Source organism: Loxodonta africana, chromosome 1, assembly GCF_030014295.1.
Source record: "Loxodonta africana isolate mLoxAfr1 chromosome 1, mLoxAfr1.hap2, whole genome shotgun sequence".
In the NCBI taxonomy this organism is placed as follows: Eukaryota; Metazoa; Chordata; class Mammalia; order Proboscidea; family Elephantidae; genus Loxodonta; species Loxodonta africana.
Genome location: NC_087342.1, coordinates 140,594,220 through 140,612,224, shown reverse-complemented (window position 1 = coordinate 140,612,224; position 18,005 = coordinate 140,594,220). Strand labels below are relative to the sequence as shown.

General features: G+C 37.3%; 1 protein-coding gene across 7 annotated transcripts in view; it reads left to right on the top strand.

Annotated features, from left to right (window-relative positions):
* Positions 1-18,005, top strand: part of PHIP (pleckstrin homology domain interacting protein) — a 145,949-nt gene that overhangs the window by 35,740 nt on the left and 92,204 nt on the right. For all 7 annotated transcript variants that reach the window (XM_064288234.1, XM_064288248.1, XM_064288240.1 and 4 more), the window contains one exon: positions 4,380-4,540. In XM_064288234.1, coding sequence (XP_064144304.1) covers positions 4,380-4,540 — 161 coding nt within the window. The remainder of the gene's footprint in view (positions 1-4,379; positions 4,541-18,005) is intronic.

Below are 18,005 nucleotides of genomic sequence, written 5' to 3'. Positions count from 1 at the left end.
TATGAGGGGAAAGCATTCTAGGCAATGGATGAGTCAATGCAAATAATTTAGGAACATGCCCAACCTGTTGGAAGAATGGAGAGCAGAGTATTTGGAGCAGAAGTAGCGGATGAGAGAACAAGATCATGCAGGGTCTTGGTAGGCTAATGTGCAGGGAATTTAGTGTTTATTCTGAATGAAATGAGGAGCATTGCAGAATTTTGACTAGAGGAGTGATGTTAGACAGTGGCCAATTAGGATACTTTTGTAGTTCACTAGAGTCTTTCTAGAGGAGGTGACTTTTGCTTTGGCCCTGAAAGATAAGAAAATTTGCCAAGTAAAGAAGATAGACATTTGCTTTGGCAGGATTAATTTGAGAATATTTCCCATCACCATACTTAAAATGAAAATAAGTGTACTTTTAAACCAAAGTCATATATGGTACTTGATTTAAGATTGAACTATCATAACACCGTGTAAAGGACGTATTCCTTTGTGACCTCTTATAGCTGTTTAACGATGCTAATTTTAAAAATTGATGTTCTAATTTAATAAAATTTATGGAGTTCCCATAATCCAAGGGACATTTCCCTTTTACTCCAAAATCCAATTAGTCTGTTATCAATTCTTTAGAGAGCAAATAATTGCCATTTGCCTTTCTGCCATAAAACTGAATTAATTTCAACTATCTTGTGCATCATGTATTTTTTACTTAAAAGATTCTTTCTCAGTTGTGGATGATAAGAATAAGACAAAATTTTTGTCCCTAAAGGACTTAAAATCTAGAAGGAGGGATAGGCATTGTGCAAATAGTATTATAAAAGAAAATGTGAGTTTATTGAGTGGGAGTCCTAGAATTTCCATCTGTCTCCCTTTGTAAAAATTTTCTCACACTTTTGTCTGGTCAAGCCTTCCTCAAATTCAGCCTACTCAGTACAACTTCAACTACTGAACCATTGTTTTTCTTTTGAAACACCCTGTAAGTTTTAAGTTTGAACCATCAACTTATTACCTGGGCACTTTTCATATTGTTCTCTATGTATGTCATATCTTTTAGTGCTGTCAACCAAGTCCGTAAATTGGTTGAGAGCAAGGAATTTGCACATCTCCCTTAAAAAAACCAAAACCAAACCCAGTGCCGTCGAGTCGATTCTGACTCATAGCGACTCTATAGGACAGAGTAGAACTGCCCCATAGAGTTTCCAAGGAGCGCCTGGTAGATTCGAACTGCCGACCCTTTGGTTAGGAGCCGTAGCACTTAACCACTACGCCACCAGGGTTTCCCATCTCCCCTGAAAAAAATAAAAAAAAAAAGGATACATATATATTCAATAGTTAATTGGTAGCTAAAGGGTATTATAGAATATAATTTTAGCTGTACACATACCAAGGAGCACTGGTGGCACAGTGGGTAAGTGCTCAGCTGCAAACCTAAAGGTTGGCAGATTGAACCCACCCAGCAGCTCCTTAAGAGTAAGACCTGGCGATCTGTTTCCATAAAGATTGTAGCGTAGAGAACCCTCTGGGGTCACATGGGGTCGCTGTGAGTCCAGATCGACTCCATGGCACCTAACAACTACATAAACAAATTTCACTTAATGGTATAGTTATGTTTCTGAAAAGTTGACTCGGAAGTAACTTTTTGAAAGGGACATTATTTTTTTCAATTGACTCCCAAAATGAAAATAAATATTTAACCCCAATTTAAGTCAAAGATTCAGTAAAAGTTATGTTTAGGAGAGCAATAACATTTTTCTCTCGTTAACGAAATTTTTTTTGCTTGGAAAAGACTTTATTAAATATCTTAGGTTTAGCAAATATGTAATAGCAGCATAGATTACATAAATACATTTCATATGCTGGAGTACAGTTCTGATTTATAAATGGTGTTCATGACAAATCCATCTTAAAAAATTCTGATATATATACCTGTGCATGCACACGTGCACTTTATCATCATTGAGAAATAGCAGTTTTGATGTTATAGTTGTTAGGTGCTGTTGAGTCTCTTCCGACTCATAGCGACCCCATGCACAAGAAAGAAACACCACCCGGTCCTGCACCATCCCCACAATTGTTGTTATGCTTAAGTCCATTGTTGCAGCCACTGTGTCAGTCCATCTGGTTGAGTCTTCCTCTTTTTTGCTGACGCTCTACTTTACTAAGCATGATGTCCTTCTCCAGGGACGGATCTTTCCTGATAACATGTCCAAAGTATGTGAGATGAAGTCTTGCTTCGCATTCTGTCTGTAATTATATCCAGCAGTTATAGAACAGTGTTAAATATTTTTATAAAATTTGATATTTTGACTATTTTATAAATTTCAGATGGAGGGAATTAAAATATGTTTTTTGGATATGATAACACTGTCAGTGTTTTTGTGATGTGTCATCCATTATTTTCTCACAGAACAGACAAGTGAGTCTGAGATGTCAGTGATCCTTTACGTTTGGAGAAAATGATTTGAGTTCTTGTTTGGCAGGACAATTGATGTCTGTGGCTTTGTGTGATTCATCCTCTAAATCGGTTTGGAGGCAAAGCATTGGAGGATATCTTTTACGAGGCTGTTTCTGTGCATAAAGGAAAATTATGTCAGGGACTAAGCTATGATGGAAACTTATTGAATCACTGTTGAATTATTGTCTTAACCAGCTTAAGCCTAAATATGCTAATCCACACTGTCAGCTGTCTTAGACATTCCCTGTTGTTGAAATAGATTGTTGCATAGAATTTATATGCTACCAGCAAGGGAAATACTCTTATCAGAACATAAAATGATAGCTGTTGTAGAACACATAAGGATAATGTAATTGTTCTTTCATATTACTTTAGAATTTGCAGTGCGTTCTTTTTCATATCTCCTCACCATCCCTGGAGACTTTTTTTTGTATGTGAATAACAGGCTAATAAATACTGAGACATTTTTATACTACATATGAGATATTTATATTTCATCAACTTTAGGACGTGTTGGCTCTACTCTAAATTTGGGTTAAATAGTATTCTGTATATAAATTTGATTTTCTTCAGACTCAATTCAAGTGAGAAGCTGTAGTGCTATCTGTCCAATGTACATGGCATTAGGAGTCAGGAAAAAAAGCCTTATATAAAAAGACAATCTATAAGGTGAATTTGCCTGCAAATCAGTCAGTACGTATTTATTAAGTAGCTTCTTTGTCCATAAATAACCAATATAGAAAATAAATTACAGCAGTACAATAATAATTTAAATGAGAACATTTTGGACTGGAGTCAGCAGGACAGGCTTTGGGGCAGAAGATGAACTTCAGTCAGATCTTGAAAGATTGAATGTGTTGAAAAGAGAGCTGGTAGGTTCTAGAGAAGGAATTATGGGTTTTTGGCAGAGATTCCCAGTTTAATTATGCTTTTTAATAATATAAGTGATTTATTCCTCTGTCTTCATGCATTATGAAGAATTTTTAACAATATTCTGTGTGTCAAATTTAGAGTGTTCAAAAATTGTTGGTTGATAAAAAGTAAAAATCACTGGATTCCATTTTTAACTGCTAATCATAATAAAAAGTATTTTGTATAGATGGCTTTTTGAGAAATAGCATCATATAAAATGCTCTTGGTTTTTAAGGAGCACTAGCCATAAGGATTCTGACTCATGGTGACCCCATGTGACAGAGTAGAACTTTCCCCATAGGATTTTTTTGGCTGTAATGTTTATGGTCTTTCACCCCTGGTGGTGCAGCAAGTTGTAGCCTTGGTGATGCAGTGGTTAAGAGCTCTGTTGCTAACCAGAAGGTCAGCGGTTCAAATCCATCAGCTGCTCCTTGGAAACCCTGTGGGGCAGTTCTACCCTGTCCTGTCCGGTAGCTATGAGTCAGAACTGACTTGATGGCAATGGGGTTTTACAGGTGCGATGATTCAGCACTTGACTATCAACTGAAAGGTTGGTGGTTTGAACCCACTCAGTGGCTGTGCAAGGAAGAGACCTGACCATGTGCCCCGATAAAGATTCCAGCCTTTAGAAAATCCTGAGACAGTTCTACTCTGTCACATGGGGTTGCTATGAGTCGAAAATTGACTCCAGAGTACGTACTTACCAACAACAGCCGTAAAGAAGTCTGGATTTTTCCTAGCTCCATGCCTTACTTTTACTTCCTGACCTTAGGTCATTTAACTGCACTCACTTATTTGTAAAATGAAGATGATAGTGCCAGACTTAACCCATTTCAGGCGAAATAATGTGTTTGAAACTGCTCCTAAAAAATTGAAGCATTACACATGTGTTATTGTTGAATACTTTAAAAACTTTTAACTAGGAACCATATACATTAGAAAATTGCCTTTTCTTTGCCAATATATGAGAAATTTAAAAGATAATTAAATTAATTTCTGGTTCTATTTATTTACCCCTTTTTTTCGGTAGTGGATACTTTGTTTTCAAGGAAGCTGAATGGGAAATACAGACTTGAGCGACTTGTTCCAACTGCAGTATATCAGCACATGAAAATGCATAAACGAATTCTTGGACACTTGTCATCTGTGTACTGTGTAACTTTTGACAGAACTGGCAGGCGGATCTTTACTGTAAGTAATTGTTTTAAGTATTACCCTTATGCATATATGGAATTGAACAAACATTGCTTATGGTTGAACTTGAAATAAAACTTTTTTTTTTTTTTACCTTTCAATGGAATACTGAAATTTCAGGTAATTTAACTTATTATAATGGAAGACTTTACTTAAATTTGGACTTTATACAAGTTTGGAAAGTTCCTGAAAACATGTTTTAGCACAGTAACAGTTATATCATGGTCCTACACCATGGATAAGTATAATTTCCAGAATTATGTCAAATATGCTAGTTTACATTTTATAAAATGTCTTAATGTTAATTCTAAAACCAAGGGTATTTCAGAAGTTTGTTAAATTATAGCAGATTATTAAATGTACCTTTTTATATGATCTGTACAAAACCACCGCTCTGATTATCCCTTAACATAGCGATAGAAAAATTCTGAGCATATCTACCATTCTTTATTACAGTTTATCCCTAACACTTTATTTTTAAAAATATCTGATGTTGTGTTGAAAGGAGCAATTTGTGTTTATTTATTTGTCGTTATTATTTTTAAACTGTTGAATGGTGAAAAGCACAGCATTATACAGCTTTATTTTAAGTGATAAAATTACTTTTGGAAATAATTCGTTTTTAGATGCCTTAACTATTACATCCACTACACACTAACATTACTTATACTAAAAACATTACTACACTTACACTCTTATGGTTATATTTGTTATTGACCTGTGGGCTGAAGGTATGCCTTTATTCACAAACCCAAAAAAAACTAATCCACTGCCATTGAGTTGTTTCCAACTCATAGCGACCCTATAAGACTGAGTAGAACTGCCTCATAGAGTTTCCAAGGCTGTAATCTTACCTTTCCAGGAGCAGACTCCCACATTCTTTTTCCTGTGGAGTGGTCGATGGGTTCAAACTGCCAGCCTTTCAGTTAGCTGCCAAGCGCTTTAACCACCGTGCCACCAGTGCTTCTTATTTATTCACAAGGCCCTTAATTTCCTCTAAGTAAACAGGAAATGGAAGTTAAAATGGAAATTCCCGTCTCTGTCTTTGGAGAGCACAGCTGGGGATTTTACACAGTCATGACAATTACAGATTCCACTTTTTAATTAATATGCTTATAAACTTAGAACTGTTTATGCCTACTTCTTATCCTCACCCACCCATACATCTAGTCATTTGTAGAACAGCAGGATGTGGGAAAGGAGCTTTTCATGCATCTCTTTCCTCTGGTTCTTAATCTACCTCAGGCATTTGCAGATTACTTCCTATATCTGTATTTGCCTCTTGCTTTTCGCCTTTTATCTTCGATGTTCTCTATGAAACAAAGTAAAAGTAAAAATTTCTACACGTTCTGAGAGATTATTTTCAGAGTAAGAACAGGCAGCTCTGCATTTGCTAAAGCGCTTGATATACCTACAGTAGTTATTTGTTCTTGAATAGTAATTAAAAATTACATTTAGCCATTTCAATTTTATTATACTAATATCCATATTCAGCTCTCAAAACCTAAAGTAAACTTGACATTTCTGATGTTTGAAAGAATTCATTCAAAGGCAGTGATAAATAGAAATAATGACAAAGAAGCTTTACATTGTATTTATACTTCATTTTGTTGATTATAAGATGATGTCATTACACTGAGATTAAAAATATATATAACTTTAATTAATTTTAAAAAAAAATGATGGGGTGATAAGCATTTGTTTGCTCTACTTTGTGAAGCATTAAATGTGTTTTGATATGAATTAGATACATAATCTGGTAGTTTTTGAGGGAAAATGCAATGAAATAATATGCTCTTTGAGATCTCATGAGAATGGTAGGTACAGGGTTAAAATAGTCTCTGAGCCAAGTTTTGCCTGCTGCTGCTGATGTTAATTTTATAGAGATTTCAGTAAATATAAATTTTTTTTAATGAAAATCTTATTATAAATGCTATATTTACGGGAGCCTTGGTGGCACAGTGGATTAAGAGCTCAAAAATACTCAAATTCAGCCTGAGACCTGTTTCTGTAAATAAAGTTTTATAGAAACAGCCATGTTCATTCATTTACATATTGTCTATGGTTGCCTTTGCCCTGAAATGCGGGGTTGAGTAGTTGTGACAGAGACCATATGACCTGCAAAGCCTAAAATATTTATTCTCTGGCTCTGTATAGAGAAGTTTGCCAGCCACTCCTCTTAACGTTTTAGTTCTTATTTTTTCAGGCCATTTGATTTGGGAAATAGGAATGGTGTGTGAAGGGGAAGCTGTTTTCTGATTATTTCCTTTAATTGAAGGCATATAAATAAAGGGGAGAAGAGTAGCATTGTACTATTTTATTTGGTGTTTACAAGGATCTAAGTATTGTGCCAAATTCATAGTTTCATGAGTAATTTTTTCCTGGTGATTTTCAGTTACAGGTTCCAAAATGTTACCTTGTGATAAGAAATGCAAAGATGTGAAAGCACTGTTTTTTTGTTTTTTAATTTCCTTGTTTTTCTGATTGTCATTTCAAATGACAGCAAAGTATGTAAGAGTTCACCATTACATTACTTTATAAAGTGCGGTGGCTGTTGAGTGTTCTCTCATCCCATCGAGAACACGCTAGTCACTGACCAGCGTTTTGAAAATTGGTAGATGAAGACTTTAGGATAGTAGATTGTGATTGACCAAAGATTGCTAGGAGAGATCACAGTGTTGTTATTTATTGGAAAAACAGTTGGGTAATGGACAAAACAATATTGCCTTTTTATGTATTATATATTTTAAAGCCCATTTGTTTGCCCTACTTTATGAAGCATTATGTGTGTGGTTTGTTTTAATTAGATACATAATCTCCGGAAGTTTTCGAGGAAAAATTGCAATGAAATAATGTGCTTGTTGATACCTAATAATTTTAGTAGAAAGGTAGGTACAGGGTTGAAAGAGGCTCTGAACCAGGAATTAGTCAAATCCAAGCTGGATTATTTATTAATAAATGAATTTATTTTTAAGGCTCTTGTGTAGATAAATTTGAAAACTTTTTTCAAGGGACTAATTTTCTGAGTAGATGCAGCTAGAGGCAGTAAGTTTATCACTGTTTAAGCTTAGGCTTTGGCAGTAGGGGGCTCTGAGTTCAGCTCACAGCTTCTGTCGCTTCTTAGCAGTGTCACTTGGGCAGATTACCTTAACCCTTTAGGCTTAATTTTTCTCATACAAAAAGAACATGAGGACTAGATAATAATAGTACCAACTCCACAGGATTTTTGTGGGATTACATGAAATAATACATGTAATTAGTAATACAGTAAGTAGTCATTAAGTTTTGCCTGCTGCTACTGTTAATTTTATAGAGATTTCAGTAAATATTCTCAATTTTTTAAACAAAAATCCTATTTATATATGCTATATTTACGGGGAGCCTTGGTGGCACAGTGGGTTAAGTGCTCAAAAGTTTGGCGGTTCAAACCCACTAGCTGCTCCGATGGAGAAAGAAGTGGCAGTCTGCTTTCGTAAAGGTTAGAGCCTTGGAAACCCTGTGGAGCTGTTCTGCAGTGTTCTGTAGGGTGTCTGTGAGTTGTAATTGACTCGACAGCAATAGGTTTGGTTTGGTTTGGTTTTACACAAGATTTAAACTGAAATAATTGCAATTGATAAATGAAATTCTGCATTAGGAAGATTTATCATTATTTTGTATCAGAGCTCTTGTACTAGAATATTTTAATAATGGATATTTTCCCAGTAGTGAAAAGATCCTATAATTACTAAGTCAGATTTTGCTTGCTAATTCTCTCTTAGCCTTTTAATTTTTTTAGTTAGTTTAAGAATCACTGCTTCAAATAATGTTTACCAAAGAAAACCAGGGTTATGAATTCTCTCAGGGGTAAGCCATTCACTCATAATATAAAAGTACACTTAAGATTATATAAAAAACAGGGTTTTACCCTTTGTGAGGGGAAAAAAAGTATCTTTTTCATTTCAAATTCATGCAAAGGAATGTAAAATATTTCTATAAATATAATAAGTTATAATAAAGACTTAGTTTATGCATCCTTTAAGGAACTTGAGTCTTCTATGAGCCAGGTACTGTTCTAAGCACTTAGAATTTAGAAATGAGACACATAGTATCTGTCTTTGGAGAGTTCAGTGATGGTAAAGTAAACAAAATGTTGATACAGTTTGATAAGAACCTTCAGATATTTGAGGAATTACAGGAGAGAAGTACCTAATCCATAGGAGATGGTAAGGGAAATTTACTAGAGAAGCGGCACTTCAGCTGAGTTGAGCCTGGTGTTGCAAACTTAAGGAAAGGCATTTACAAACTTTGAGGGAACACAACATGTTTCAGCCATTGTATATTATTGGATATGACATAGAATAAATATATGAGTCGTGATTAAGCTGGTGCTGGAGATGTTGGTGGGGGGCAAAATTATCAGGGTTCTTCTATGACATGGGGTGGGTTTTTCCTGAAGGCAGTATAGAACTAATGATGGATTTAGACACGAGAGAGTAGATTTTTTTCTTTAGTGATCCTGTCTTAGGCTGGGTTCTCTAGACGAGCAAAACCAGTGAAGCATATGTCTGTCTACATACACATACACACCCCCCACATATTTTTACATAGATAACATGCCTTCTATGTTTCTTTGCCAACCATGCGCTCTCCATGTGAAGTATTTTCATAAGTATCAGTGTGCCAGTATTTTTACATTGCTGTAAAAAAAATTAACATGGCACGCTTAGAAAAATATTTTATGGGGGGAGCACACATGTTATTTGTGTAGAAATACAGTAAATATATGTAGAGATTTATTTCAAGGAAATGGCATATGCAGTTGTGGAGGCTGGCAAGTCCCAAATCCGTGGGTCAGGCGTCAGGCTGGAGGCTTCTCCTGACTCATGTTTGCAGGGGCTGACATATCCAAAATTGGCACGCTTTTGGCTCCTGGGGCTGTGGGAGCTGACGAATTCCAAAATCTGCAGGTCAGATGGCAGACTGCTGGCTCACGTCCCAAGAATCAAAGGTCAGAGGATGACAAATTGGATGCAGGATTGAGAGAAGGCTAGCTTTGCCTGAACATCTGTATATTTTGGATGCAGGGTAGACCCCCAAGGAAGTTCTCCTTTCAGCTGATTGGCTGCTCACATCAGATAACAAAATGGAGAATGATTACATAATATCTGCACAACCGCTGAGATATGGCTTACCCATGTTGACACATAACCTTAACCATCACAGTCCACCTCTTGTCACCTTGGCACCTATAAACATTTCCTTAAACCATATACCCCACCCCAGTGCCGTTGAATCGATTCTAATCCCTAAATAAAAACAGAAAACCAAACCTGTTGCTGTCAAGTTGATTCTGACTCATAGCGACCCTACAGAACAGAGTATAACTGCCACATAGGGTTTCCAAGGAGCAGCTGGTGGATTTGAACTGCCAACCTTTTGGTTAGTAACTGAGCTCTTAACCACCGCACCACCAACAATTATAAAGTCATACTTGTGCCTAACAGGATACAAGTAGCATGTGTACAACCAAAAACATACTTGCCCCATTTAGATCTTATATTTTATAATAATTTTTTTTTTAATGGCATAAGGGAGGGAAAAAACCAAAGATTTGCCATTTTATATGTATGTATCTGTATCTGTATATAAATAACAAACCAAACAACTCATTGCTATTGAGACAATTCCCAATCATAGCGACTCCATAGGATGGAGTAGAACTGCCCCCCTAGGGTTTTCAAGGAGTGGCTGGAGGATTTGAACTGATGACCTTTTGGTTAGTAGCCATAGCTCGTAACCACTGAGCCACCAGGGGTCCATATATATGTATATGTGTGTGTGTGCGTGCACACGCAAATATATACATAAAACAAGGAAGAAATACTAAAAACAATTAGAGTCCTCATTTCTACAACTGATCACATGGTCGTAGCTGGTATTTAGAACTACCTTCTTCTACTGCCTGTTCCATATTCCCTTTGCCCTCAGCAAGCACCTCAGCTGGTCGTGGTTCTTTGTGTGGTGGAGTGACCCAAACATTCATTGCTGAAGGGTCTGGGCTGATAGTAGTCCTGTCAGAATTGGGCTGCTGTAGTTTTCCATTGACTTGAATCACAGAGCATGGAAGTACTAAGAGACGTCCTAAGGAATCTCCAGCATTCCAGACAGACTCTTCTTTACCTCTATTATGTAATGTCACTCCGCTTTCCCCTTGGTAATCAGAAGCAGTCACACCAGCCAATATGGTGACTCCCTTCTTTTCTGTTGATGCAGAGGCATGAGGAGCCCAAAGTAGCTGAGTGGCATTCTTAGCTTCCAGTTCAGTGGAATCAGTGTTCTGTCTCCTGATGGGAGCATTTCTCCCTTTGAAACTAAGACTTTTAGACCCGCAGAGCATAAGACCGAAGACCAAAGAAGAGTTGATGCCTTTGAATTGTGATGTTGGTGAAGAATATTGAATATACCATGGACTGCCAGAAGAACAAACAAATCTGTCTTTGAAGAAGTACAACCAGAATGCTCCTTTGAAGCAAGGATGGCGAGACTGCGTCTTACATACTTTGGATGTGTTGTCAGGAGGGATCAGTCCCTGGAGAAGGACATCACGCTTGGCAAAGTACAGGGTCAGCGGAAAAGAGGAAGACCCTCAACGAGGTGGATTGACACAGTGGCTTCAGCAGTGGGCTCAAGCATAACGATTGTAAGGGTGGCACGCAACTGGGCAGTGTTTCGTTCTGTTGTGTGTAGGGTCGCTATGAGTTGGAACCGACTCGATGACATCTAACAGCAACAACAGAGCATAAGGCCGTGGGGACAAGAAGCAAAAATTTTGTGAGTGGGTCCCTAGAGGTAGTAGTGAGTAGTGCCACTCTCATTTCCACCCCTTGATCCCTAGACTTATAAAATCCTGGCTGTGGGGGAAACAACACTGTATATTTGATGCTGGTTTAGAATATATACCGCCTCCTGGGGAACATTGCCCCAATCCTGCAAGATACCGCTACCTACCTGGTGCTGTAATTGTGCCTTCAGATGGCCATTCCATTGTTCTGTCAAGCCAACTGCTTCAGTTTGATGGGTAACATGGTAAGAACACTGAATTCCATGAGCATGGACTCATTGCTGCTCTTCATTTGCTGTGAAGTGAGTCCCTTGAATCAAGGTGACGCTGTGTGGGATACCATGACGGTGGAGAAGGCATTCTATAGTCCACAGATGGTAGTTTTGTTAGAAGCATTACATGCAGGGAAGGCAAATCTGTATCCAGAGTGTCTATTCCAGTAAGAACAAATGTAATATGGACTGAAGTTAAGTCTGTATTTAGCATAATCATTGGAAAGGTTCTCCGAGTGATCCATGAAAGAAATCAGGGCTGAACAGAGTTAACAGTGGAAGTAGGGGTGGAATTAACAGATTAAAAATAGGCTCTAGGATATAAACACTAATTTGAATGTAGGGAGCGGGAGAGGAGAGTATGGCATGATGTATTTTTAACTTTTGTGACTGGTTAGAAAGTCCTGTCATAATTCTGTGTATGGAATTTAAAGGGGGAGGATGGGCCATGTTGAATTTTGAGATAACTTTTTATGGGATAGCCAAATATAAATGCTGATTGGCAGTTGGAGCTCAGGAAAGAGATCTAGGCTAAAAGATTTAGCCTGATAATTATGGAAATGGGCTCTATTACCTCGTTGTATGTAATATAAAAAGACTGAAACTTAAACTTTTAAAACAGTAGAAGAGGAGGCAGTAATTGAGACTGAGAAAGAGCTGCCTTAAATGCCAGAGAAAAACCAAAATGACTTATTATTGTCTTAGTTATGTAGTGCTGCTATAATAGAAATAACGCAAGTGGATGGCTTTAACAGAGAGAAATTTATTCTCTCACAGTCTAGGAGGCTAGAAGTCCAAATTCAGGGTACCAGCTCCAGGGGAAGGCTTCTCTCTCTGTCAGCTCTGGGGGTAGGTCCTTGTCATCGGTTTTCCCCGGTCAAGGAGCTTCTCAGCACAGGGACCGTGGGTCCAAAGGACACACTGTTCTGGCTCTTGTTACTTGGTGGTAGGAGATCCCCGTCTCTCTCTGCTTGCTTCTGTCTCTTATATCTCAAAAGAGATTGGCTTAAGACACAATCTAATCTTGTAGATTGAGTTTCATCAACATAACTGCAGCAAATTCCATGTCATCAGCAACATAGAGATAGGATTTACAACTTGTAGGAAAATCGCATCAGGAGACAAAATGGTGGACAGTCACACAATACTGGGAATCATGGAGTAGTCAAGTTGACAGTTATTTTGAGGGGACATAATTCAATCCATGACAATTGTCTTAGAAGCCAGTGGGAAAGTATTAAATGAAAGATGAAGAAGTAAAATGTAGGACTGACAGGTGCCTTTTAGATTTGGCAAGGTCATTAGTGAGCTTGACAAGAAATGTTTTATTTTAGTAATAGGGATAGAAATGAGATTATAGTGCACTGAGGAAAGAATGGGAATTGAAAAACTGAAGATACTTGATGACAATATTAGTCTGTTTGATCGGATGACCCTAAGCCATCAAACCAAGAAAACTGGATTTGCATTATCTTGCAGAGTGTCTGGCAAATACAGTAGGCATACAACAAAATGATGAATAAATCAATTATTGATATAAAAACGAATAGTTTCCTTGCTTGCAAGAAACATAGAATCTGTTAGAGAAAATACAAATGTCTTTAAGACAAGTTCACCTCTTCTTCTGTGCTTCAGTCACACTGGTCGTTTTCTGTACTTCAAACAACCTATAAAACAGTGTCTTTATTATTGGACACTTCACATAATTTGTCATCTCTAATCTGTCTCTTAGTTTTACAGCAGCATTTATAATTGACTGCTGAAAGATCTTATTTATAGAGTCAAAATGTCTGCTGAATAAGCCGTACCAGAAGGAATATTATCAAGTGGTTCATATAGCAGACGAATTAAGCCATTTAAAACTTGCCTTCTAGAAATCCATTAAGTTAATAAATTTTTGAGGGTATAGACTTTAGGTTCTGTGGCGGTTTCTGCATAGATTTTTTTTTTTTTTAATACTGTGTTTATATAATTATATGTGTGTGTGACACCCCAAAAACCAAAACCTTTCACCATATCTATTCAATCTGTATGCTGAGCAAATAATCCTAGAATCTGGACTATATGAAGAAGAACGGGGCACCGGGATTGGAGGAAGACTCATTAACAACCTGCGTTATGCAGATGACACAACCTTGGTTGCTGAAAGTGAAGAGGACTTGAAGCACTTACTGCTGAAAATCAAAGACCACAGCCTTCAGTATAGATTACACCTCAACGTAAAGAAAACAAAAATTGTCACAACTGGACCAGTAAGCAACAACATGATAAACAGAGAAAATATCGAAGTTGTCAAGGTTTTCATTTTACTTGGATCCACAATCAACAGCCATGGAAGCAGCAGTTAAAAGATGCGTTGCATTGGGCGAATGTGCCTGCAAAGGACCTCTTTAAAGTGTTGAAAAGCAAAGATGTCACCTTGAAGACTAAGGTGTGCCTGACCCAAGCTGTGGTATTTTCAGTTGCATCCCATGCATGTGAAAGCTGGACAGTGAATAAGGAAGACCGAAGAATTGACATCTTTGAATTGCGGTGTTGGCGGAGAATATTGGATAAACAATGGACTGTCTTGGAAGAAGTACAATCAGAATGCTTCTTAGAAGCAAGGATAGCGACAGTGGGTCTCACATACTTGAAGGTGTTATCAGGAGGGATCCGTCCCTGGAGAAAGACGTCATGCTTGGTAAAGTACAGGGTCAGCAGAAAAGAGGAAGACCCTCAACGAAATGGATTGACACAGTGGCTGCAACAGTGGGCTCAAGCATAAGAGCGTGAGCGTGAGCGTGGCGCAGGACCGGGCAGTGTTTCGTTCTGTGGTACATGGGGTAGCTATGAGTTGGAACCGACTTGATGGCACCTAACAACAACATATACATATATATACACACATATATATAAAACAAAATTTTTGCCGTGTCAGCATTTTTTTACATGTACAATTCCGTGACATTAATTACTTTCATTATGTTGTAGAACCATTATCCCTATCCATCTTCAAATTTTTCATCCTTAACAGTAGATCAGTGCCCCCTAAGGAATGACTTTCCTTCCCCTTGTTCCTTCCACCCCTGGTAACCAGTAATAAATTTTGATCTCTATACCTTTGCCTATTTTAGATATATCATATAAATGGGATCATACAATATTTGTTCTTTTGTGACTAATTTATTTCATTTAGCATAATGTTTTCAAGGTTCATTCATGTCTTAGCATATATCAGGACTTCATTTCTCTTTATGGCTGAGTAATATTCCATTGTATGTATATACCACATTTTGTTTATCCATTTATTTATTGATGGAGATTTATTTAGGTCATTTCCATTTTTGGCTGTTTTGAGTAGTGCTGCAGTGAATATTGATGTACAGGTATCTGTGTTCTTGCTTTCAGTTCTTTTGGGTATATAACTAGAGTGGAATTGCTGGGTCATATAGTAATTCTTGCTTAAACTTTTTGAGGAACCACCAAACTGTTGTCCACAGTGGCCATTTTAAACCACTTTACAATCCTACCTGCAGTGGACGAGGCTTCCAATTTCTCCATATCATCATCAACACTCATTTTTTATTTTTCTGATCATAGCCGTCCTAGTGATGATTTGTTGGCTCATTTTGTTCGAAGATTAAAATAAAGACACAGACTCTTTTTCTTGTATTTTTTTTTTCCCCATCTTAAGCTAGGTTTGATGTCAACAGAGACAAATGATGGCATATTAACGAGTAGCATTTCACAATAATTATGATAATTTCACATTATTGAAAACTGAAACTAGTGGTCCACAGCTACCTTAAGTTTGCTTGGGATAAAATAGGAGTTTAATATTATAATTTGATTTAAACTGGCCTCTGGAAAACATTTTCATTTTTGCCCATAGTTTATGGCTTTCTTAAAATCCATGTTTTTTAGATATTTGAAAATTCATTCAGATTATTCTAGATAACAGTCTCTACTTTAAGTGCTCTCCCTCGGTAATATTATCTACTATACTATCATTGTTTCAACTTCTACTTATTAGCTGATAATAAAAACCAAAAAAACCAAACCCAGTGCCGTCGAGTCAATTCTGACTCATAGCAACCCTATAGGACAGAGTAGAAGTGCCCCATAGGGTTTCCAAAGAGTGCCTGGAGGATTCAAACTGCCTACCCTTTGGTTAGCAGCCATAGCACTTAACTACTATGCCACCAGGGTTTCCATACCCAGATCTTTTTATCTCTAACCTACATCTCTTCCAGTTTCAGCTCTCTTCCCCCTGTAGACACTAGTAGGAGGGTCTGGCTAAAATATAGTAATTGTGTCTTGCCTGCTTAAAATTCTTCAATAGCTACCTCACCAGGTCAAATCTAAGCTAACTGGGATTTAAAACCTTTGATCTTCCTTGGGTAAAACCTTTTCAGCTTCTTTTTTTGTTACTTCATTTACACTTCGTCCTTTCAACTTTTCTCACTTTGCCAGTCCCCAGCCCTAGCAACAACATCTAGATGTCACTGAAAAGAAGTATCTGTTTTTCCCTAGGCATTCTAGCTTTGCTGAAATGACTCAAAAACCTTGTCAGTTGAAGCCTTTCTAAAATCATGCTATTTAATTTTAGCAGAACTTTCACTGATGTGTAGAAAATTTTTACTACTTTATTGCTTTTACCCCACTGCATTTTCAAATTTTCTCTCCTATTTTGCTCCAGCCTTTTATCCCCTGCCTTTGTTGCCCAGTGGTTAAGAGCTATGGCTGCTGACCAAAAGGTTAGCATTTCGAATCCACTACCCTCACCTTGGAAACCCTATGGGGTAGTTCTACTCTGTCCTATAGTGTTGATATAAGGTGGAGTTGACTAGACGGCAACAAGTTTCGTTCCTCTTAGGACATTATCCTCAGATACTTATTTGTTTTTGCTAAGGTTAGAATTACCCAATTTCTGTTTACTTTAGAATTGGTCTCTCTCTACCCTACCCCTCTTTCATTTATATATCTTCGAACAGATGTATCTCTCCTAGCCTAGGCCAGTACCCATCCCTTTTAATCATTTACATGGCATTACTTTCATTTTGATATTCATAACTGTTTTAACATTTGGATTTTCTTTGATTGAAACATGATAATTTCCTACTCTTTATTGTTGACCTCACTAACGTTTTTGGGGTGGAGGGAGCCTTGAGGGAAGAAAGTTTATTCAAATTCTGTTCTACATTTAAGAATAATTTTATCAAATTTTCGTTCATCCTTCCACATTCATTTAAAACACATTTATTGTACTTAAAAAAAAGTTTTCCCAATTTTTCTTTTCTTCTGTAGTTCTTTTTTAGTCAGTTATTTTTGTGTATTTCTGACAGTCACCTTCAAAAAAAAAACTTAGTTGAATTTGTGCTGAGATCACCTTTAGTTGCAGATTTTGATAAAAATCAATTAATTGTAACAATAATGCATGATATAGAAATTGCTAAGGATATTTAGAATTCTGTTTGCAGTTCTGCCAGGAGTTTTTAGGAGTAAGGGTAGGGACAGTAAACTACCCACTTCTCTATAGGTCGTGGAAGAGGATAGTGAAAGTAAGAGTCATATTTACCTGAAAGGGCAATCAAAGAGTTCTCTCTGTAATTTTTTCTTTTTTAAATTTTTAAAAAGGTTTACAGAGCAAGCTAGTTTTTCATTGAACAATTAATACACATACTGTTTTGCGACATTGGTTGCCAACTCCACAGTCTGTCAACACTTTCTTTCCCCTTCTTGACTTTGGGTTTCCCATTACCAGCTTTCCTGTCCCCTCCTGCCTTCTTGTCCTTGCCCCTTGGCTGGTGTGCCCATTTAGTCTCATTTTGTTTTAGAGGCCTGTCTAATCTTTAGCTGAAGGGTGAACCCCCAGGAGTGACTTCATTATTCTGCTGTAAAGATGTCTGGGGTCCATACTCAGGGTTTCTTCAGTCTCTGCCAGACCAGTAAGTCTGGTCTCTTTTTTTTTTTTTTAATGAGTCAGAGTTTTGTTTTACATTTTTCTTCTGTGCCATAATTCTTTTCAGTCATTTATTTTTCTGTGTTTATTTTGTGTTTCTGACAGTCACCTTAATAAAACCCTCTATTGTGATCCCTGTCAGAGCAGTCGGTGGTGGTAGCCGGATACCATCCAGTTGTGCTGGACTCAGTCTGGTGAAGGATGGGTACTTGTGGCCCATTAGTCCTTTGAACTAATCTTGCCCTTGTGTCTTTGGTTTTCTTCATTCTCCCTTGCTCCAAAACAGGGTGAGACCAGTAGAGTATCTTAGATGGCTGCTCACAAGCTTTTAAGACCCCAGATGTTACTCACCAAAGTAGAATGTAGAACATTTTCTTTATATTCTATGTTACGCCAATTGAGCTAGAGCTCTTTGTAATTTGATAA